At 38.1% G+C, this 24,272-nt stretch overlaps 1 protein-coding gene across 2 annotated transcripts in view; it reads left to right on the top strand.

The window, feature by feature from the left end:
- Positions 1 to 22,207, top strand: part of ddx23 (DEAD (Asp-Glu-Ala-Asp) box polypeptide 23) — a 51,362-nt gene extending 29,155 nt beyond the window's left edge. For both annotated transcript variants that reach the window (XM_053643116.1, XM_053643117.1), the window contains 9 exons: positions 4,365 to 4,508; positions 4,672 to 4,897; positions 6,823 to 6,968; positions 11,481 to 11,658; positions 15,885 to 16,127; positions 16,301 to 16,452; positions 16,574 to 16,682; positions 18,275 to 18,449; positions 19,139 to 22,207. In XM_053643116.1, coding sequence (XP_053499091.1) covers positions 4,365 to 4,508; positions 4,672 to 4,897; positions 6,823 to 6,968; positions 11,481 to 11,658; positions 15,885 to 16,127; positions 16,301 to 16,452; positions 16,574 to 16,682; positions 18,275 to 18,449; positions 19,139 to 19,362 — 1,597 coding nt within the window. In that variant the 3' untranslated portion in view covers positions 19,363 to 22,207. The remainder of the gene's footprint in view (positions 1 to 4,364; positions 4,509 to 4,671; positions 4,898 to 6,822; positions 6,969 to 11,480; positions 11,659 to 15,884; positions 16,128 to 16,300; positions 16,453 to 16,573; positions 16,683 to 18,274; positions 18,450 to 19,138) is intronic.
- Positions 22,208 to 24,272: the final 2,065 nt, after the last annotated feature.

The raw sequence follows: 24,272 nt of genomic DNA, 5'->3' as shown, positions 1-24,272 counted from the left end.
TTCCTTTAGAATTTTCTTATATAGTTCAGAATTCATTGTTCCATCAATGATGGCAAGTTCTCCTGGCTCAGATGCAGCAAAACAGGCCCAAACCATGATCTTTGTTAGTCGACCATTCCTGCGGAGGGTAACAATGATCTTGAATTTCCTCCATTTGTACATAATCTGTCTGACTGTGGATTGGTGGAGTCCAAACTCTTTAGAGATGGTTTTGTAACTTTTTCCAGCCTGATGAACATCAACTCTTTTTCCGAGGTCCTCAGAAATCTCCTTTGTTCGTTCCATGATGCACTTCCATGAACATGTGTTGTGAAGATCAGACTTTGAAAGATCTCTGTACTTTAAATAAAACAGGGTGCTCATACGTGATTATGATACCATTGATTGAAAACACCTGACCATCAAATTAAATGCTAATCCTAGAGGTTCACATACTGTTGCAACTAGAATATAATATAGAAAATTCTATACATGTGTGTTAATAGGTCAGCTCATATAACTCTTGTCCACAGTCATTTTCCATTAACATAAACTGTGACACATCTTCACATTCATGTAAAGAACAGCTTATTTCAATTTTAAGAATTGTATCAACATATGCATCAATGAATTTGGATGGGTCTTTGTGGCCTTTCTTTGTTTCTGCCACTGCTGCTGCATCCAGAAGTTCTCGTGAACTTTTATAGCAGTGCTAGCCTAAATCTTAGGAATGAATTTGGTGGTTAGGGTCTACTTGTGGTCCAATGAGAAGTCCTTCTTCATGTAGATGTGTGTGAAGGGTGTCTCCTTCCCAGCCCTGTAAGAGGTGTCTGGAAGTTGTCTTAGCAGCTTATCTGATGATGCCAGGTGTTTGTTTGTTCATTTACTAAGAGCCAATCACACTGTGGCAAACCTTTCTCCACTCTGGTAGCTTTTTGACATATTTGGAAAAGCATACATTTGATCATCTTTGAAACAGTGCCTACTAATAAACTTGATATACCTGAACAAAACCACAAGAAAAGCAGCTTTTTTCGATTATTTATTTAACATAAATATTTGTTATTTTAACAAAATTAGATTTGGTTTTCTTCTGTGGGAAAAAATAAGTACATTCTTGGCCGCAGAAGTTAATATTGCCCTCAAGAAGAAATAACTAGGCATTTTGCATAATTGTCCACCAATCTCTTGCGTCGGCTTGCTGGAATTTTTGACCACTCTTCCATGCAATATTCTTTCAGTTGCAAGATGTTTGAGGGGTTTCTTGCATGTACTGCCCGTTTCAAATCCCTCACATCATTTCAATGGGTTTCAAATCCAGGCTTTGATTAGACCATTACATAACCCTCCAGTTCTTCTTTTTGACCCATTCCCTGGAGGATTTGCTAGTGTGCATAGGATCATAATCCAGTTGAAAGTTCCACTTTCAGTTCAACTTCAACCTTCGGACAGATGGCACATGCCGTTTGACCTCTGCAACTGATCCAAAATGCAGCTGTGCGACTTTTCTTCAACCTTCTTAAGTTTTCCACACCACCCCATTGCTATGCTCCTTCCACTGGCTTCCTGTAGCTGCCCGTATCAGATTTAAAATATGGATGCTTGCCTATAAAGCCAACAACGGACCAATACCCACTTACCTCAAAGCACTTATCACACCGTACACACTCTCCCCTCCTTTTGCACTGTTCGACTGGTCCCACCATCTCTCTGGGTACAAGGAAGGCATTCATCAAGACTCTTCTCTGTTCTGGCACATAGGTGGTGGAATGAACTTCCCCTAGATCTCCAAACATCTGAGTCACTGGCAGTCTTCACATGACGTCGAAAGACTTAACTCTTCCTGAAGTACTTAAACTAGCACTTAAAAAATAAATAAACAAAATAAATAACTGCTATCTGTTTGCTTTTCTTTCTATATTACCTCTCCAACTGAGTTTTTAGATCGATGGTATTCTTAGTCTGTGACCTAGTGAACCCGTATCAGGATGTATTTATTGATGGAGACTTCAAAGCGCTTCTGTAAGTTGTTCTTGATAAGGGCATCTGCCAAATGTTATAAGTGTAAAAAAAAAAAAAAAAAAAAAAAGGTATTCTACTCATAAATTTACTGATATGACAACTAATGTAAATCTCAACTTGATCACCTTCAAATCACAATTTTCATGCATTACTGCACTTATACACTCACTTTATCTGTTATTAATGGCATAGATTCCATAAGATGTTGGAAACATTACTTTGATATTCTTGTCCATGTTGACATGATTGCATCGCACAATTTCTGCAGATTCTTCAGGTTCACTTTCATGCTGCGATTCTCCTGTTCTACCACATCCAAAGGGTGGGATATGGTAAAAAGAGGGGTAAATTGTGGCCATGTAGGGATGCACATGGTCAGCAACAATACTCAAATAGTGACTGGTAAATGACTGATATTAACGTACCCAAAGTCTCCCAAGAAAACCTTCCCCAAACCATTACACCACCTCCACCAGCATGGACTGTTGGCACAAGGCAGGTTGAGCCCATGGATTCATGCTGTTCGTGCCAAAGTCTGACCCTACCATTTGTGTGCCTCAGCAGAAATCAAGATTAGTCAGAACAGTCTTCATTTTTCCAGTGTTCAGCTGTTCAGTTTTGGTGAACATGTGTCCACTGCAGCCTTGGCTTTCTGTTCTTGGGTGACAGAAGTGAAACCCGACATGGTCTTCTGCTGTTTTAGTCCATTTGTCTGAAGGTTCGACATGTGTATTCTGAGATGCTTTTCTGCGCACCACAAGTGTACAGAGTCGTTATCAGAGTTACTATAGACTTTCTGTCAGCTGAAACCAGTCTGGCCATTCTCTATTAACCTCTCATCAACAAGGTGTTTTCATTCACAGAACTGCTGCTTACTGGATGTTTTTTCTTTATTGCACCATTCTGAGTAAATTCTAGAGATCTAGAGTTGTGCATGAAAATCCCAGGAGATGAGCAGTTATAAAAATACTGCGACTAGGCTGTCTGGCACCAACAATCATGCCACAGTCAAAATCAGACTGGCTGGTCTGTCTACATATAACTTTAAACAGATGCCTCAGCAGATTTTTCACTTGCTTTTTATTATTATTATTATTATTATTATTATTATTATTATAGTACAGTTCTTCTGTATTGGAATGGCAAGCTCTGTTCTTTTTTTTTTTGCTATACACAAGATATTTGAGATTGAGTTCAAAAGATGAATGAGATGATGATATCAGGATTTCATCTTTCATTTCCTGATATTTACGTCTAGGTGGGTTAAAAAACTTGGACCTTTTGGGGGAAACAACCCAGTTTTAGGTGAGCAAAAGTAATGGAACAGATAGTCTTATTTACTTTAACACTTAATATTTGGTTGCATGTTCCTTGCTTGCAATAGCTGCATCAAGCCAGTGAGCTACTGGCTGCGCCAAACTGTTGCATTCACTGTAGCTTTTTTTTGTTGTTGGTCCTAAATTTTTTCCCTGATGAAGTCCTTTTGTTTGCAGTGTGTTTTGGGTCATTGTCTTGCTGCATGATTACGTCCTTCCAATTAGACTGGATGCATTTCTCTGTTCATTAGCAGACAATGTTCCTGTAGTCTTCTGAATTTATTCTGCTACTACCATCATGTTACATCATCAATAAAGATTAGTGAGCCTGTTCCAGAAGCAGCCATGCAAGCCTAAGACATGACACTACCTCCAGCATGCTAGACCAGTAATCTTGTATGTTTTGGATCATGAGCAGATCCTTTCTTTCTATTGCAAAACAATAGAATTGGCCTTGCCTTTCCAATACTTTCAGAGGAGACTGTTAAGTATTTTTATTGTTATAGAAGTGAGTCAAAATTACTTCCATTTATGCCTTTCAGCTTTTACCTTGATTGTTCATTTTGTGCTCCCAGCTGTTTGTGCACTTAAACTTTAATGGTGTTTTATGGGCCTCTCTACATGCAAATCAGCAGGTGATTGTTACAGGTGATCAACATACGCAAGTGAGTTTGAAGATGATCAGCCTTTTACAAAACGTTTGTAAATCCAGCTGAACGTTTTAGTTTGGTTTACATAAACATTTATAACCATCTTTTCTAAAAGGTTCAACCAAGAAAACAAATTCACTTCTCTCTGCTCAGTCAATGCAACTAACTCTAAACAACTAAAATCACAGTTCATTCAATTGTCTCTATACTCAGCCCTTCCTAAAATGGAGGTATGGGCAGGTTTGGATATATATTATAAAACAAAGTGTAAATATCAATTGACTTGTACTGTTTTACCAGTTGATAGTAAGTGACTTTTTTATAAATGTTAGACTAATTTTCAGTAGAAGCACTTGTTTGTTTTATTATTGTGATTAAAGTGTGTTTGTGTGTCCAGGTATAAAGAGAAGCATCAGGTGCAGTTATATGGCCGAGGATTTATTGCAGGCATTGACCTCAAACAGCAGAAAAGAGATCAGTCTCGTTTCTATGGAGATCTAATGGAAAAGAGACGCACCATGGAGGAAAAAGAGCAAGAAGAGTGAGCATTTCTCTCGGTCTCACTCAGTCATTCAAATGCAAACAAAATGTTTGACCATTCTTCTAAACTGCACATGTTCAATTTCATGTCCACACGAAACCTTGATTTTGGCGTGAGCTTTTCTAAAGTAGATTTTGCCTATTTACTTTGTGTCTATGTATAGGCAGCGTCTGAAGAAGATGCGTAAAAAGGAGGCCAAACAGCGTTGGGATGACAGGCACTGGTCTCAGAAGAAGCTGGATGAGATGACGGACAGGGACTGGAGAATCTTCCGGGAGGATTACAGCATCACTACTAAAGGAGGCAAAATCCCTAACCCCATCCGCAACTGGAAGGAATACGATATGCCCCCCCACATTCTGGAAGTCATTGACAAGTGTGGCTACAAGGTGGGCTTCTTATATGTTAAAGCATTAGTGTATCTCATAAAGTAAAGCTTGCTTACAACCCTTGGCAAAAACTATGGAATCACCACACTTGGAGGACGCTCACACAGCTTTTTTTTTTTTTTTATTTCATAGAAAATGAAAAAGTAGAGACGCACCAATGTATCGGCCAATAATCGGTTTAGAAACATAGTTTAAAAACATCCGATGATCAGGGCCGATATATTATATCCGATATATGTCTTCTTTTAAATGAATAATAATTAATTCCACAATTCTAAAAGAAATGCAAATAAAAACTTTATTCTCTCCATTTCAACAAGTTGTTTCACAGTGACTGGTCTCATAAACTGAAATCACATTACTCAAATTAACATTAACACACGAACTAAATTCTGAAGATTAAAGTAAGATTTCTTAACTTACTGAATGTTATTAATTCATATTAACATTGACCGAATTCTAAAAAACCTCCTGTTAGTCTCACATTCACTCACCTGGAACTGGTAATATATAATATAAACTTTTTTATATATTAACATTAACTGGATATGAAATACACTACTCTACAAATATATTTTACTGTGATATATATATATATATACACACACACATTTTTGTGAACTCTTCCTTTAAATCTTTTAACAGTGTACTGGCCCTTTAATTCAACGCGAGCACCTCGAGCAGTGCAGGGAAAAAAATACAATTAGACTCGACGCCAAAACTCCCATTTCACTGCTGCTCACTTCTGTAAAATTTTAGCCTTACAGAGCTTACAAACTGCAGTTTTGTCATCATTCCACATGAGACATCAACTTTACACACAGCACAAAATTGATGTCTTTTCCCGCCCTCTTTTGATTGACAGAATATAATTGGCCCTGATCATCGGATATTTTTAAACTATCGGCCGATGGCTGATAGCATGGAAAAATAGCCTTCTTCGGTCGATACATTGGTGCATCTCTTAATTATTATTAATTTGGAAGGCATAAAAGGCAGAACTATAGGTATCAGCCGATATCACTCTGAATAATCGGTTATCGTTATTGGCTGAGATTTAGTGCATCTCTTTAAAATAAATAAATAAATAAGTCACAAATGACACAACAATTTTTGTTTAATAGCTGAACATTCTGGCTTTGTGAAACAAAATGAAAAGTTAAATTAAATTATTTTCATTAATGGCATTATCACTCAATGTTGAGGAAAAATTATGGAATCACCTTGTAATTTGCATTTCTAAAACAAACAGGTGGATCAGGTGTGGATTCTGATTGATAATGAAACCCTGTAGTGTGCAGAGAAGCACATGCAGAACAATCATTCTATGACACAAAAAAACACAAAAGTACAGCATTGATTGAATTTATTACGTGAGCAGGATTTTGTGTGTGTCTTTTCTGTCTCTGTACTACGGCCTTTTGATACTCTTTACAGTCTGAGGTGGCTCTGAAGAAGAAATCTGTAGAATTATAAGAGGTGGTTTAACTATACTGCAGGTCATACTCATGATTTATCACAACCTTGTAAACAGAAGCAGCAGACACAAACTTTGTAACTTGTGCTAACAGTTAGTGTAGAGATTGGTGTACACAACTGCACAAGTTTCAGTTTTTTAATGTGAAAAGTTTCCCTTTTTTAATACCTATGCCTAATGACATAATTTTTAAAAAAAAATTTTAATGAATATCTCCTGCAGGAGTGGATGAATCCTACTGTTTTTTCAGATGGACACAGAAGTGATGCACTTATACATGCACTTAAAAGTTACAGTTGCATGCATGCATCTAGAGATGAGTGTTACAGTTGTGCCAACTCTTATAGTTTATTGAGCCCTGGGGGAAATTGTTTTGGAAATTGCTGTAGATTTGAGTTTTCTGAATTTTCAGATGGCAAATTTAACTTTCTATTTTGTCTTTCATTAGGACCCAACACCTATCCAAAGGCAAGCCATTCCTATTGGCTTACAGAACCGTGACATCATTGGTGTGGCAGAGACCGGTAGTGGTAAAACTGCGGCCTTCCTCATTCCCCTATTGGTCTGGATCACCACACTCCCCAAGATTGACAGGTGAGATCAAGCTAACAAAACCTGTCATATACATGTGTGTGTGTGTGTGTGTGTGTGTGTGTGTGTGTGTGTGTGTGTAGATGTATAGATAGTGTGTATATGTACAGTGGTGCCAGACTTATCGCCAGTTACTGTAAACGTTTAGTTGCCGTTTTGCTGCACAAGGTGGTCACACCAGGTACTGAAAGCAAAGGTTCACATACGCTCAGATTTTGTAATATTGGGTCATTTTCCTTAATAAATAAATGACCAAGTATAATATTTTTATTTTTGTTTAATTTGGTTGTCTTTGTATATTTTCAGACTTCTGTGAAAATCTGTGTTTTAAGTCATATTTATGCAGATATATAGAATATTCTAATATTCACAACCTTTAAGCACCACTGTAAACATGGGGGGAAAAGTACACCCTCTTTCAGTTCTATCTTTTTAGTTATCAGGGCCTAAATAACAATTGTGTGGTCCTCGCTTATTTATATAAACAAACAAGTAAAAAACAAAAAACAGATTTCAATATGTAGTCATTTTTTCCCCCAAAAAGTAAACCAACATTCAGAAACCAGGTGGGGAAAAAAATAAGTTCACCCTGTAATTTAGTAACGTAGAACCACCTTTAGCAACAATAACTTGAAGTACGTGTAATCTCTAGGAGTTTGTCAGTCAGTCACATTGTTTTGAAGAAATTCAGGCCCACTTTTCTTACAACATTGATGTTTGAGGGTATTTGTTTCTCTTAAGAAACACCACAGTATCTCAGTGGGGTTTCTCAATTGGACTTTGACTTGGCCATTCCAATACCTTGATTTTTGTTATTTAGCCATTCAGATGTTGTTTTGCTCATGTGATTGGGAGCATTGTCCTGTTGCATCACCCAATTTTGTTTCTGCTTAAGTGGCTGGACAGATGGCCTCTCGTTTATCCCAAGAATATTCTGGTATAAAGTAGAGATGCACCGATTACTAAATTTCTCAGCCGATACCAATAGCCGATTATTCCGAGTGATATTGGCCAATACCGATAATTTCTGGTTCTGCGTGTTATACCTTCTTTTAAATTAATAATAATTTATTCCATAATTCTGAAGGAAATGCAAATATAAACTTTATTCTCTCCATTTCAACAAGTTGTTTCACAGTGACTGGTCTCGTACACAAAACACATTAATCAGATTATCATTAACACATTTAATTTAGTCTTCAGAATTTAGTTAGATTTCTTAACTTATTGAATGTTATTAATTCCTATTGAATTCTAAAAAGCCTCATGTTAGGCTCACACTCTCTCACCACAATCAAAAGCATTTCTACTTCATCATTGAACAACAATCTGGTAATATTCTGTAAAAAAAAAAAAAAAACCTTTTTTTTATATTAACTCATTAACTGTATATGAATTATACTACTCTACAAATATATTTTCTGTGCTCTCTCTCTCACTCTCTCTCGCTCTCTCTCTCTCTCTCTCTCTCTATATATATATATATATATATATATATATATATATATATATATATATATATATATATATATAAATATAAAAATGCCGTTTTTGTCAACTCATCTTCATTTAAATCTTTCAACCACGTACGGGCACTTTAATTCAGCTCCAGCAGCACAGCAAAAAAAAAACATTAGACTCGACGCTGAAACTCGTGCTCCACTGCTGCTCACTTCCAGTGTAAAATCGCTCATTCATTAACCTGCACGCCGAAAAAAATATGCACTGCTTCTTCTCTGCTGCAGCATGCAGTGTGAAATTTTAGCAGTGCAGAGCTTACAAACTGCAGTTTTGTCTGCATTGTCACCCAATTCAAAGTAATTCCACACAAGAGACATCTTTACACACAGCACGAATTCAATGTGTTTTCCCACCCTCTTTTGATTGACAGGATATAATCGGACCCTGATCATCGCATGTCTTTAAACTATAGCGTGAAATATCGCCTTTATCGGCTGTTACCGAATATTTGCCGATACATCGGTGCATCGCTAGTATAAAGAGGTGTTCATCATTGTCTCAGTGTCTGCAAGTCTCCAAGGTCCTGTGGCTGCAAAAGAAGCCCAAATCATCACTCCTCCACCACCATGCTTGATAGTTGGTATGTGGTGTTGTGATATGCTGTCTTTGGTTTTTGCCAAACATGGTGCTGTGCATGATGAACAAACATCTCCACTTTGATCTCATCGGTCCAAGTTTATTGTTCCAGAACTTTTGTGGTTTGTATAGATGCAGTTTTGCAAACCTAAGTCATGCTGCTATGTTCTTTATGGAGTGAAGGGGCTTTTTCGTAGCCACCCTTCCATGAATGACTTACTTGTTCAGTGTTTTTCTGATTGTGTTGTCATGAACATAAACCATTAATGTGCTTACAGAGTCCTCTAGGTCACATGATGTAGCTCTTGGGCTTTTCTTTATATCTCTGCACATTAAACATTCTGACCTTGGACTGAATTTGCTGGAACACCCACTCCTGGGAAGCTTGGCAACTGTCTTGAAGGCTCTCCGTTTATAAACAGTCCTTCTCACTGTAGAATTGTTGGCTCAAATTTAGCCTATTACCCAAAAACACTTAAAATTTAACATGGACGCCAATGCTCACATCTACCTCTGAGCCCAGTTGGAGATAGAAAAAAAGAGACCAGCCGTGAGTGAGAAGAAGCAAGGGTCCAGCTTTATTGGTTCCATTCCACCACACGAGATCCACACCGATGAGAATTCTCAGAAGTGATCTGATACCCTGAGCTTAAGCTCCAGTATTTATACTGTATTTACACAGTAAATAACCCATATGTTTCAAGAAGACTATGATATCAATACCAATAGGGTTAAAAAAGAGCTCATCTACCTTACTATTATGTTCAAAAATAGGGCTATTCCACTTACCAATAGCTCAAAAAACAGGGCTTTTCAACTTACACATAGAATCAAATCCAGGGGTTTTCAAATTACACATAGAATCAAAACTAGGGGTTTTCAAATTACACACAGAATCAAAACCAAGGGATTTCGAATAACCCAGAGAATCAAAACCAAGGGATTTCGAATAACCCAGAGAATCAAAACCAAGGGATTTGAATTACCCGTAGAATCAAAAAGTGGAGAGACAAAACAATCTAGAGTGACCTTGGTCTTACTATTATCTCGCGGGGGGGGGGCAGCTTGATTCAGCCACCCTTATAAATGGCTCCTCATGGTTCTCTCTTAACATTAAGGCCTTCCTTGCGAGCCTGCATTTCTAGTTTATAATTTATTTTCATATTTGCTCTATATCTCTATTTTATATATAGTTGTACTGCTTGAAAAACGGTTTACTGTACTTCCTACTTCATAATATCATTATATTACCCTTCTACTGTCCTACATATCCTATTATTCTGTTTTTTATAAAGAGTATATATTATTATTATAAGATATTACCCTTATAATATCTTAATATTCCTTTTTAGTATTCTTATAAAGTTATAGTAGTATGTGTGTGTGTGTGTGTGTGAGAGAGAGAGAGAGAGAGAGAGAGTGTGTGTGTGTGTGTGTGTGTGTGTGTGTGTGTGTTATGTCTACTTGCCCACCCTTGACTGTACGAGAGTGTGTGTGTGTGTGTGTGTGTTTGCACTCCTCAGCTCTTATACTTCTTTTTGACTTTTTGACTAATAAACCATAGTGTATTACTCTTAAAGATCTAAGATCTTTAAAGTGTGAATCCAATTCAATATTCAATATCAGTCAATATCCGCCTCACACCGCTTCTGTGTGTCTTGGTGCCCGTCTTTTCGTCTTCTCCCCTTTACTGGATGCTAGGTCTCCCTCATGTTTATTTTATGACATTTTTTATCCACAACAGAATGGTGAATTTCAAATTGTTTGGAGATGTCCTAATAACCCTTCCCAGATTGATAAGCAGCAATAGTTGCTGCGCTGAGGTCATGGCTGATGTCTTTTCTTCTTGACATGATGTAGACACACACCTAATTGCTCCAGAACAACAAACTGCCAAAAGTTCTGCTTTTATAGAGGTAGTCACACTTCTTGATGATTAACTAATCTTTTAATCAGCAATTCATAAGTAACACCTGGCTGCTAATTACTTTCTTAATGATTGGAAAAGTAGGCAGGGTGTACTTATATCCTCCATCCTGGTTTCTGTTGGTTTATTTTTTTGGGGGAAAATGATTACATATGGAAATCTGTTGTGTTCTTTTTTTTTTTCTTGGTCATCTGACGTTGTTTGTTTATAGAAGTTGATGAGGACCACACAATAGTTAATTATGTCATGATAAATAAAAACATAGACTTGAAGGAAGGTGTACTTTCTTTTTCCCATGAATGTATATATAAAATTCCTGAATTAGCCAAATGTTGTCTTCTGTTTATTTTTACAACCATAAATACAAACATTAAAATCAGCCAATACATGAACTAAAATTATGCCTTTCAGAAATCACAAAAAGATTACAAAGGTATCATACTGTGGTGCTACATGTTTGCAAATGTTCATAAGTTTGTGCTTGTGTTCAGGCTTGAGGATTCCGATCAGGGACCATATGCTGTGATTTTAGCCCCCACACGTGAGTTGGCCCAGCAGATTGAAGAAGAGACCATTAAGTTTGGCAAACCACTGGGCATTCGGACAGTGGCTGTGATTGGTGGAATCTCCAGAGAGGACCAAGGTTTTAAACTTAGGATGGGATGTGAGGTCAGCAACTATGCTATTTTTTCCCTTTTTATTTTCAGGGAGCCAAAATAGCTCTGTTTGTGGGCAATATAACAAAAATATGATTTTTGAAGGCATTTGTACAATACAAACCAGGTTTGTATACAGGTTTGCTACTATTTGAATAGGTTTGAAACTATTGGAAATCATTTGTTTTTTTGCTGTAGACTGAAGACATTTGGGTTTGAGATCAAAAGATGGATGTGAGGCGGGAGTTTAGGATTTCAGCTTTTATTTCCTGGTGTTTATATATAGATGTGTTAAATGACAGAACACAACACACTTGGTATCAGACCACCCAATTTGTATGTGAGCATAAATATTGGAACATGTGACTATGTGTTTCTTGTTACCAGGTGTGTCCTGCTAAGCCACTTTTCCACGGTACGGCTCGACTCAACTCGGCTCGCTTTACTTTTCTGAGCTTGCTTTTCCACTGCAGTTTTGTGCCACCTCAACGTGGGTGCCATCTTCCACTCACCTGCATGCAGGAATAATGTATTATTGAAGCCCTGTACAAATACATGGTCAGGACATATTCCAAATGTCTTTCCTGTTCACTGAACATGGACCCTATTAAGGATGTAAAATAACGGCGTTTTAGAACCTACGTAGTGCTCTATTGACCAAGTTAGATTCAACCGCGACAGGAGTGACTTTGATAAATGCTTGCTTGTAAATCAGTAACAAGCAAGATGTAAAGATCTAAGACAGAAACCTTTGTTGTAATTTTATCTGTAATGATATATATGATACATAATTTTCAATTAGTAGAATATAACCATATGCAAAGTGTGTATTAAATGACACATTCAGGCAAAATACAGAACCACTCGTTAAGGAGAATTCCCTACTCCCTCAGTGTGTGGCATACATTTAGTATCGTCTCAGCTCGCTTGGAACCTTGACCGAGGTAATACTAAAAAAAGTACCAGATATCAGGTACTATCCACAGTGTAAAGCCCCCAAAAAGCAAGCAAAGTCGAGTCTAGCTGTACCGTGTGGTGGAAAGGTGCCATTAGATTGATTGTTTAAACAGCAAATTACTCTGAATATCTAATCTTGGTTTTAGCCTTCAGTTTCACCTGTGGAGACTGCATTTGTTGTTAAATAAAGATAAGCCAACATGAAGATCAGAGAGCTGTCTATGGGAGAAAAGAAAGCCATTCTGAAGCTGAGAAAAGAGGGAAAATCAATCAGAGGCACTGCACAAACATTGGGCATAGCCAATGCACCAATTTGGAATGTCCAGAAAAAGAGAGAAACCACTGGTGTACTGAGCAACAGACACTGAATGTTTGGCCAAGAAAACAGCTTATGACAGAAAATTAAAGAGCTGTGAAGAAAAATACAAAAACAACAGTCAGTGACATCACGAACAACCTCCACAGGCAGGGGTGAATGTATCACATTCCACCGTTCAAAGAAGACTTTAAGAGCAGAAATATAGAGGCCATACCATAAGATGGCGAATCAGAAAGCCAGTAAAGTTCTGGAACCAAGATTAACCTCTACCAAAGTGTGGAGAAGAAAAAGGATTTGCCCATGATCCAAAGCATACAGACTCATCTGTGAAACATGGTGGAGGTAGTGTCTAGGCTTAGGCTTGCATGGCTGATTCTGGAGCAGGCTTACTAATCTTTATTGATGTAACTCATGGTGGTAGCAGCAGAATGAATTCGAAAATTTACATTCTGTCTGCCAATTTACAGAGAAATGCATCCAAATTAATCGGGAGGAACTTTATCATGCAGACAGTGATCCAAAACACACTGCCAACTCAAAAAAGGACTTTATCAAGGGGAAAATGGAAGGTTTTAGACTGGCCAAATCAATCACCAGACCTTATTGAGCATGCATTTCACCTCCTAAAGATGAAACTGAAGGGAGAAAACCCCCAAAACAACTGAAAGAGACTGCGGTAAATTTCTGGAAAAGCATTGCAAAAGAAGAACTCAACAATTTGGTGTTGTCAGTTAGTCTCAAGGTACGTTCACACACAGAGCAACTCGCAGTGACAATGTGATTGGAGACTGTTCGTTTTGAATGAGAGCTGGCGACTTCGGGCGACATGCGCGGAGGCGAGCATTGGTGACCGGATGTGGGCGTGTCCAGCGATGCCACAAAGTTGAGAAAAGTTTAACTTTATGCAAATTTGGAGTGACTTGGTGCAGCGACTACCAATGGGAGTGAAGACTTTAGAGTACATGTCATCTGTGACCACCTGTGCTCACTAGCAGAAGCAGCGCCATTGTGGCAGTAGTCAATTTGCGTAGCTTACCTTAGGATCTTAGTGGGTTTAAAGCAATAAATATTAATTAATAATGAAATACTCACTTTTTGTTGCAGTCGAGCAAAATCCCAATGTAGCTCCTATCTTGAGTGAAGTGTCCGGCTTGTCACTGCTTCGGCGCCCAGGAATGAGCAGCACCAAGCCAGACACTTCACCCAGGAAGCACAGAGGCCATGGCCGAAGAGCTGCGGTTCTGGCTCCCAGTCACCATCGAACATCTAGTGAATGGCATCCTCATGGTGACTCTGGGATAGGCGCTACACAGGGATTTTGCTCAATTGCAACAAAAAGTGAATGCATTTCATTATTATTTTACTTTAAATGTCCTAAGGCCATAAGCTAAGCTAATTAGTGTTTGTGCTTTTGCCGCAGGTAGATGGTCAAGCACACACCGCTTCTCCTTCATTTTGTAGGATATGATGCATATATACAGTACACTGGTGAATTGTACATAAGATCCTCTCCCTCCAGAATGTTTAATTTTAGCAGCAACAAAACGGTTTTGTCAAAAGTGGAAGTTAGTTGCACCACCCATGTTACTATGGCAGTAGTAGGAACGCCTACCTGCAACTTCATAGTACAGTGACTGATGACTTGCATTACATAAAATCGTAGCATTAGGCTTGATGCAGTTATTGCAAGCAAGGGATATGCAACCAAATATTAAGTGTTATTTACTTTAATTTACTTCAAGACTTATCTCTTGCTGTACTTTTGCCTGCCTAAAAATTGGGTGGTCTGATATAAAAGGTTCTATGTTTCATGTTGTTTAATACATCTAGATGTAAATACCAGGACCTAAAAGCTGAAATCCTAAACTCTCGTCCCATATCCATCTTTTGATCTCAAACCCAAATGTCTTTGGTGTATAACAGAAACAATTTATTCGCCTCGTCATTCCAATAGTTTCAGAGGGGACTGTATAACTAGATCAAACATATGAGCATGTGTATTGAGCCCATTACTTGTTGTGTAAGATTGAAGGAGTTCAGTAGCCTTATAAAATGACTGGTAACAGGATTTAAAAGTTTATCAAAGTTAATATTAAAAGTCTCTGGTGAGTAATACATAATCAATATCTGCCGAGGTCCTACATAGCAGCTCTCCAAGCTCTTCGAGGAGACCTGGACGTTGCTTGGGAGGGTGATATATAACCCTGTGTGCCCTTAAGATCACAAGATATTTGAAAGTGGAAAAATCCCCAAGAGATTTTTGCTTAAAAGTGCTACTATACAGGCAGGCAATGCCTCCATACTTACTATTAACTCCATGAAAACTTATTTATTAATAAACAACACATCACACATTTTAACAGTTTATACTTAGACACAAAGACATAGACACAGATGCATAGAGAGAGAGAGGGACAGGCATAGCCATGAACACTGAGGAAAAAAATTAAGTGTAAACTGAGACACCTTCCATAAATGTTAAATAAATGTTGTTGAACAAAAAAGCTTCACCACATCAATAGTTATAAGAATTAATTTATTAAACAACACATTAATATGCTTCTTATTAGTCTTAGATTATGTGGAGGAACACTGAAAAACTATAAAGGGAGGGACCTGATTTGTTGAAAGCAAAGTTGTCATTGCTACCAAGCCATGTTTGTCAGAAAAATCAAGTCTAGGTCATGCATTTCTGTCCATTTAGGAAGGACTTATTGATTAGTGACCTGATATGAAGTACAGTAGCTTTTAGAGCAGTAGGTTTTGTTCTTTGGTTCGTGAGGTTTCAAATCACTACAAAGTATCAGTATGACTAATTTACACATAAACTATTTGAACCATTTTTCACTCTTACGGTCATGCCACCGGCTAGTACATAAACCAGGATATTAATAACAAAAATATCAAAATGATTTAAGAAGTATTGTTTTAGTTATGTTAATATTTATTGTTCTGATCATCAGATAGTGATAGCCACACCCGGTCGTTTGATTGACGTGTTGGAGAATCGTTACCTGGTACTCAGCAGATGCACGTATGTGGTACTGGATGAAGCTGACAGGATGATTGACATGGGTTTTGAGCCTGATGTCCAAAAGATTCTGGAACACATACCTGTGACCAATCAAAAACCAGACACCGATGAAGCTGAGGATCCAGAGAAGATGATGTTAAACTTTGAGTCTGGAAAACACAAATACAGACAGGTCTGAAGAGCTAAGTTTAGATGCAAAGTATGCTATTTAAAATTATGTGCCTTAAATACTTTGTATTATGAGTAAGCATTCTTGTTCATTTTGTGTTTGTTTGGGGTTTTTTTCTTTACATTTTTTGTCTAGATGTTTACTATTTTACAGTGTCTCCCCCCCCCCTTTTTCAGACAGTCATGTTTACAGCCACTATGCCTCCTGCTGTAGAGCGATTGGCCAGAAGTTACCTGAGGCGCCCTGCTGTGGTCTACATTGGTTCTGCAGGTAAACCACATGAGAGAGTGGAACAGAAGGTTATTCTGATGTCAGAAGCAGAGAAGAGGTAAAAAAAATAAATAAATAAAGACAACACACATCATACAATATTGAGAGCACCAGCAACTTTTCATAATGTGTAACATAATGTATGACTTCTGATGCATTTTGTTTTGTACTGACAACAGGAAAAAGCTTTTGGAAGTCCTGTCACGTGGCTTCGAGCCTCCCATCATTATTTTTGTTAACCAGAAGAAAGGGTGTGACGTATTGGCCAAGTCTCTGGAGAAAATGGGGGTATGTAAAATGCACTTACTACCACTATCACCATTTGCACCAGTATTGCCCAGGACTACGCACATTTACCACTCAGTACTGTTCTTTGATAAGTTTGTTTACTTATTAAGTGTATTTACATGCTGCCCCATCCTCATATGTGCTACATGTGATGAGTTATGATTTTGCTTATCATGATGCCTCTGTTCTGTGGGGTTTAGTTTTTAAGGCCTTAAACGTTTTGATTTTTTGTTGCAATTTGTATTATTATATCGATATTATTATTGATTCAGAGGACACGTTTGCCTCACACCTCTGGGGTTGGGGGTTTGAATCCCGCCTCTGCCCTGTGTGCGTGGAGTTTGCATGTTCTCCATGTGCTTCAGGGGTTTTCTCCGGGCACTCCCGGAGATGAAAAATCTGATGATGTTTTAGGTCATATTTACTCAGAAATATTGAAAATTCTAAAGGGTTCACAAACTTTCAATCACCACTGTATCTACTCTGATACTAGTAAGCTGTACCATTCAGAGCATACTAACGAACTGCATCTCAATGTGGTACGGAAGCTGCTCAGTCTCTGACTGGAAGGCTTTCCAGAGGGTGGTGAAACCACCCAACATATTGCTGGTGCCCAGAGATGCCACACAGAAGGTATGTGGCATCATCAAGGAGCTCTCTCACCCCAGCCGTGGATTGTTCACTCTTCTCCCATCCAGGAAACGCTACAGAAGCCTTCATGGTCACGTCAATAGGCAAGGGAACTGCTGGTTCCCCTCAGCATTCAATCTGCTGAACTCCTCACAATATTGCTAATCCTCCTTCCTCCAGCTCCCCTAATGCTGTTTGCACTTTTAATTTACACAGTTTGCACATACTTCTTTCTGCAAGCATACTTCTACTTTTGCACATGAACTAACTTTTATACAATTTGCAGTATTGGACATTCCTCTACTTGCACCTTACATTCAGTTACTATACTATTATGTCTTTGGATTTCACTTGTCACTGGATCCATATTCACTTACCATTAACTTAACATTCTATTTTGTACACTTTATTCATTAATTCATGATTCTTGACATTGACTTCATCACTCATGTATGCCGTTTGCACTATTTTCAGGCCATATCATTCCATTTGCACATCACTTTGGCACTTTACTACCACCCAACATCATTGTCTCTTCTTGCACTACACACTTAGTGCTACTTGGCTATTTTGCACTTGTGGTTAGATGCTGTCTCCATTTCATTGGCTTGAACTTGTACAATAACAAAGCTGAATGTAATCTGAAAAAAAACCCCTCTATAATATGATTATCCTAAGCTGCTGTGATTCACCCGAACAATTCTGTAATTAAATCCAGCCGCTTGTGTAGTGTTTGCTTAATGTCCTGTGTATTTGTTATATTATGCTAGACTTGCCATTGCAGTAAAATTGTATTTTTGTACATCATGGTTGTCTTACACTTGTTGCGCTGTGGATGGAATAATATAATTTTATTTGAACTCTAATCACATGCCACTACCTTTCCTTATTTTGCATTGACTGCATTGAGGAAAGCAGATACACCTAAATTCCCTCCTTACCTCTGTTACTTTTCTTCCCAGTACAATGCTTGTACACTTCATGGTGGTAAAGGACAAGAGCAGAGAGAGTTTGCTCTGTCCAACCTGAAGGCTGGAGCCAAGGATATCCTGGTGGCCACGGATGTGGCAGGAAGAGGTATTGATATCCATGATGTCTCCATGGTTCTCAACTACGACATGGCCAAGAATATTGAGGGTGAGTTTTCTCTACTCCCTTTTTCTCTACCCTCTTCATCTCAATTGCTAACAAATAATCAATATTTAAAGAATAGACAGTACTTATTGTTTCTCATGATAGATGAGAGTAAAAATAGAAGAGTCGATGTTGCAGGGATTGTCTTTCTTTTCACCATGTTACTTTGTAATTGCCAATGACACTAGCAAATCTGAAGTGATGTGACATTCACTATGTGGCCAAAAGTCTGTGGACATGTGATCATCACACCCATATGTGGGCCTTCCCTAGACTGTTGCCCAAAGTTGTAAGCACACAGTTAATGTAGAATGTATTTGTATGCTGTAGCATTAAGATTTTTCCTCATGACCATGCCCCTGTGCACAAAATAAAGGTCTATAAAGACATGGTTAGCTAAGGATCATGTGGAAGAATTCAAATGGCCCAAGCCGTGAACTCAGCCCCACTGATCACTAATGCTGTTGTGGCTGAATGGTTATAAATCCCTGTAGGCACATTCTAAGATGTAGTGCAATGCCTTCCAAGAAGAGTTGAGGCTGTTACAACAGCAGAGGGGGAGTAACTCCATGTTAATGCCCATGATTTTGGAATTGGCATGGTTGGTGTAATGGGCAGGTGTGCACATACTTTTGAGCATATAATGTAGAATGTTCTTGAAAGTAACATTTGAGTTGTTTCTGTGCTACTAGACTATATCCATCGTATTGGCCGAACGGGTCGTGCTGGAAAGAGTGGGGTAGCCATGACCTTCTTGACCAAAGAGGACTCGTCTGTGTTCTATGACCTGAAGCAAGCCATACTGGAGAGTCCTGTGTCTACATGCCCACCTGAGCTCGCCAACCACCCTGATGCCCAGCATAAGCCTGGCACCATTCTCACTAAGAAAAGGAGGGAAGAAACCATATTTGCCTGAAATACAAACAAGTCTTCATGCAAACATGACTTCAGTCACACTCAACACTGTTGGGTATCTCCCTCTTTTTCGCTTTCCATTATTCTATTCTCTCACTTCATATACATGCAATTAACCTCTCACATGACTGTGATGGCTTTCTCATCTCTGTCTCCATTTGATGCTGTGTACATCTATTCAGGGAGGGCATGCAGAGCACTGTATTTATGTACTGTTATTTGGCAGAATACAACCACATGCTCCATTGATATGAACAGTAGTACAAGCATATGTTTTTTCTTTTATATTGTTTTAAATGGTTACTCATTTAAAACTGTGTAAAAAAAAAAAAAAAATAATAATAATAATCCTACAGGCCTGAGTGATTTTAAAGATATGTGACATTTTTTTCATTAGTCAGTGGATACCATATAGTTCATAGTGAATACATTCATTTGTATGAACTGGAAATAAAGCCTGTTTGGTTGAGCTGGTTTTATTTCTCCTCTTTTCACAGACTTGTAGATTGTTTTAATCATTCAATAATAAAATTATTGACTGACTAATACAAGCAACAAAATAAAGCCACCACAGCAATATTAAATGTAAATCAAATCTTTATTATTACTATTAATATTTTATGAATTATTTAAAAAGAAAGGATTCCTCACAGCATAAAGCAGATGATTTTTCTTCAGAAAGACAGGGGTGAGAGGGTGTGCACACAGTGCCTGAAGACTGTTGTGTCTGTTGGCATCATAGATATTGCATTACATTGCAGACATAGGAAAAGAAAAATGGTACTATACAGTCAGTTACCTAAATATGTGGACATTGACAAAATTATTTTTAATTGTATTTACTGTATTTGGCTGTCTAACTCAGTATATTGGAGTTGGAAATAACTAATGAAAGTGTAGACTTTCCACTTTAATTTGAGGGTATTTACATCCAAATCGGGTAAACGGTGTTGCAGCACTTTTTATATGTGGCCCCAACTTTTTAAGGGACAAAAGTAATTGGGCAGTTGGCTGCTTGGCTATTCCATGGCCAGGTGTGTTATTCCCTCATTATTTCACTTACAAGTAAGTAGATAAAAGGTCTAATGTTTATTTCAAGTGTGGCATTTGGACTTTGTTGCTGTTAACTTCCAATATGAAGTCCAAAGAGCTGTTACAGCCAGTGAAGTGAGGCATCATTAGGCTGAAAAAAGGTCCAAACATCCACGGCCTTAGATCATGAAGATAGTGCTCACTCTAAGTGTAAAATTTAAAGTCCAATAAATTTCAGTGGATATGGGGGACAAGCCTCCAAGCACCAATTCTTATGGTAAGTGCACATAACATCTTGTAAAATTTTCCTTGGTGAATAAAGCAATGTTATTTAGCTTTTTTAGGCTAGTACAACATGGAACTGGAAGCTATCCTAGTTCCTATAATTTTTTTTTATCCTATAAAAAATTTACAAGTGAATATATTTAAATTATATTATCCAAAAGCTTTCAATATTCAACACAGGAAAGATCAGTTTGGTCCTCCAGGACTGGAGGACTACACATTGATGTAGTGATACAAAGTATACATGTGATACAATATATTTTCTCAAAACACCTGATATTTGTTACACCTCATAGTACTGAGGGTAGTTTGACTGTCAACATTGTAAATCTCTCAGTGAAACTAGTTGCAGTACTATGGCAACAAAGTATGATGACTTGCTAAAGAGTTATCATGTGCCCATTCATTATGTACACTACTTGTGCATACACATACACATTGCTATTAACCTGCTACAGATTTAAAAAATAAAGAAAATTAAGAGTAAATTCTGTATACTCAAATATACAGTGGTGATTGAAAGTTTGCGAATCCTTTAGAATTTTCTATATTTCCAAATAAATAGGAGCTAAAACATAAGAATTTCACGCATACTAAAAGACATCCGAATTAAACAAATGAGACAAAAAAATATTATACTTGGTAATTTAATGCATTGAGGAAATTGATCCGATATTTCATATCTGTGAGTGGCAAAAGTATGTGAATCTGCAATTTGCTCAAGATCACATGGACTAGCCAGAAGGCTATTGGAAAAATGTTTTCTGGATGGATGAGACCAAACTATAATTTCTTGGTTTAAAATGAGAAGTATTATGTTTGGAGAAAGGAAAACACTGTATTCCAGCATAAGAACTTTATAAATGCCCGTCTATTTCATGAAATGTGGTGTTAATGTCCTGGTTTGGGTCTATTTTGCTGCATCTGGGCCAGGACGGCTTACCACCATTGATAGAACAGTGAATTCTGAACTATTATTATTATATTCTAAAGGACCATGTCAGGACATCTGTACCTGAACTGAATCTCAGGAGAAAGTGGTTCATGCAGAAATACAGTTAATGTTTTGGAATAGCCAAGTCAAAGTCCTGACCTTAATCCTATAAAATTGTTGAGGAAGTATGGAAGCAAGCAGTTCTTGTGAGGAAACCCACCAACATCCCAGAGTTGAAGCTGTTCTGTACTGAGGAATGGGCTAAGATTCCTCCAAGTCAATGTGCAGTACTGACCAACAATTACCGGAAACATTTAGATGCAGTTATTGCTGCACAGAACTAGCCACAATTCTTCTGGAGACTTTGACTGTCACACTTGCGTCTTGTTTTTTTCAGCAAAACCCAGCCGTCTTTATTCTGTTTTTTTGTCTGAAAAGTGGTCTTTTATGTAATATGCTGCTTTCAAACATTTTTCTGTAACATTTAATTTGGTGTTTGAAAACTGATGTTTGGGAATCTAAATGTTTTTTTGTACTGATTTGATAATGTAGATGTAATAAAATAAAAAATATATAACAAAGTTACAGGCAGGCAGAGATGCATGCTGAGATTGATGGATTTTCAGGCTGGAAGGACAAATAGAGCTGAGTGTCATCAGTATAGCAGTGATATGAGACTCAATCATAGGCCCTAGAGATGTAGTATAAATGGAAAAGAGTAGTGGACACAGAATTGACCCCCGTGGAACCCCAGTTGTGAGATGCAGACCCCCCTACCCTCCATGATACCTTAAAAGGATCTGCCTAAGAGATAGCATTCCACCCAGCGGAGAGCCGTTCTGGTGATGCCTACACACTTAAAACTGTCTAGTTCAGGACAACACATTTTGTGTTGCTTTTAACACAATCGGTGTGTTAATACATTTAACACATGATGTGTATTAGTAAATTTCCACACAAACGTGTTAAAAAATAACAAAAATAACAGATGTATAGTTTATACTCCCCCACCCCCCCCTACAATTATACTAAAATCCAATTTGTTAATTTGTTTGTATGCTAAAATCTACTAAAATGCTCACAAGATAAACAACTGCATGAAATTCAGGTGACATTTATTACAATCATTTAATCATTTGACAGATGTAAGAATTGGCGTTGATGCATCTTTTTACAAATCTCCCTGCCATCTGGGAAGACGAGTCCCACTCCCTTCCATTTGAAAAGCTGTAAAAGAGCAAAAAGTGTTGGTTTGATGTTAACTACAAAATATGAACAGATGCTTTTGGGTTTCACCTGAGAAATTGTGTTACAGAATCCCAATTTTTGTAATTTTGGAAATGTAACATCCATTCTCCCAATGAACAGAATGGCACTGTAGACTCACCAGGAGAATCTAGCTTGCGAATATTTATTTTCCTGCCTTTAGCACCTCACTGCCAATTTTTTTGCACAACCTAAAAAGCGTCTGCTAAATGAATAAATGTAAGTCAACTCACATTACAGAGATAGTGGAAAGCATTACAACCTAAACCCCATCCTCTCATTTTGTCACGTTAACCTTGTGTTAAGATTTCACTGATACCGGCCTCAGAATTAAATTCTTGGACCCACGCTGCTGTTTACCCTCTAGGTACCGAGCTTGGGAAGAAGTCACACAGACACAGATTTCAGTGAAAGCTTCTTAGTTTAATGCTGAATTTATCAGATTATATATACAGAAAAGGAGGAAGAGTTAGATCATTGCTTCAACAGAGAGCTTACTGTGTCAGAACAGAGACATGTGTGTACTTAGATGAGATGTACAGGCTATCAGAGAGAGAGACAGACAGACAGAGCGAGAGAGAGAGAAAGTGATGTGGAACTTATCATTGCCCTCTTAGGTCCCAACAGGTCCTGCACATGCTGCACCTGCCCCAAGTCATCCACTCCCTTAAATGTCAATCACCTCTATGGCATTTACAAAGGGCCGAGACAACATAAAGGGCATGGGAGAGTGTTAGGCAGGGGTGTACTGTTCAGCTACCAGAGTTATGTGTTGAGGAATGGCCAATGTGTCGGACGAGGGACATAAGGTACTGTATAAAACAAGGCAGAAACATTAGAATGAGTAATATGGTCAAGCAAACAGGCAGGACGGAATGTAAGAGCCAATAGCCCCAACCGCCCCAGAGAGACAAGAACCATGTGAACTATGAGTCATCAGCAGGCGATAGCACCATTATGGCTTCCCTCATGTGTTTAATAATATCAGTAACGCTGCGCGAGTTGTCAGGAATTTAGAAACGGCACAAGGTGTTGAGCATCTTACAAACGCTTCTGCGCTCAGCAGTCAGTAGGTCAAGGACCAGTCTATTTTGCACTATAAGAACTTTTGCCATCAACATTGCTGAGCTAGCTAAGTTCCGTTACCAACCGACTGTCTGCACCTGTTAACCAGCATTAAGATTCACCCAATGCATGAAGAAACATGGGCCTAACCCATCCTTTTGAAGCCGTCACTATAGGTATAAAGTTAATTATCACTTGCCAAGTTAATGTGTTCTAATGAATACATTTTCGAGAGCTCCCTGCCTAAATATCACAAACTCTGCTAGGCATTTTCAGCAGCATTAACGCTAAATAGTGATGAATGCTAACTTACCTGTGGTCATTTTGTT

The sequence above is a fragment of the Ictalurus furcatus genome, chromosome 15 (genome assembly GCF_023375685.1).
Source record: "Ictalurus furcatus strain D&B chromosome 15, Billie_1.0, whole genome shotgun sequence".
Taxonomy (NCBI): Eukaryota; Metazoa; Chordata; class Actinopteri; order Siluriformes; family Ictaluridae; genus Ictalurus; species Ictalurus furcatus.
The sequence above is the reverse complement of the archived record's forward strand: the minus strand, read 5'-3'. Positions and strand labels throughout refer to the sequence as shown.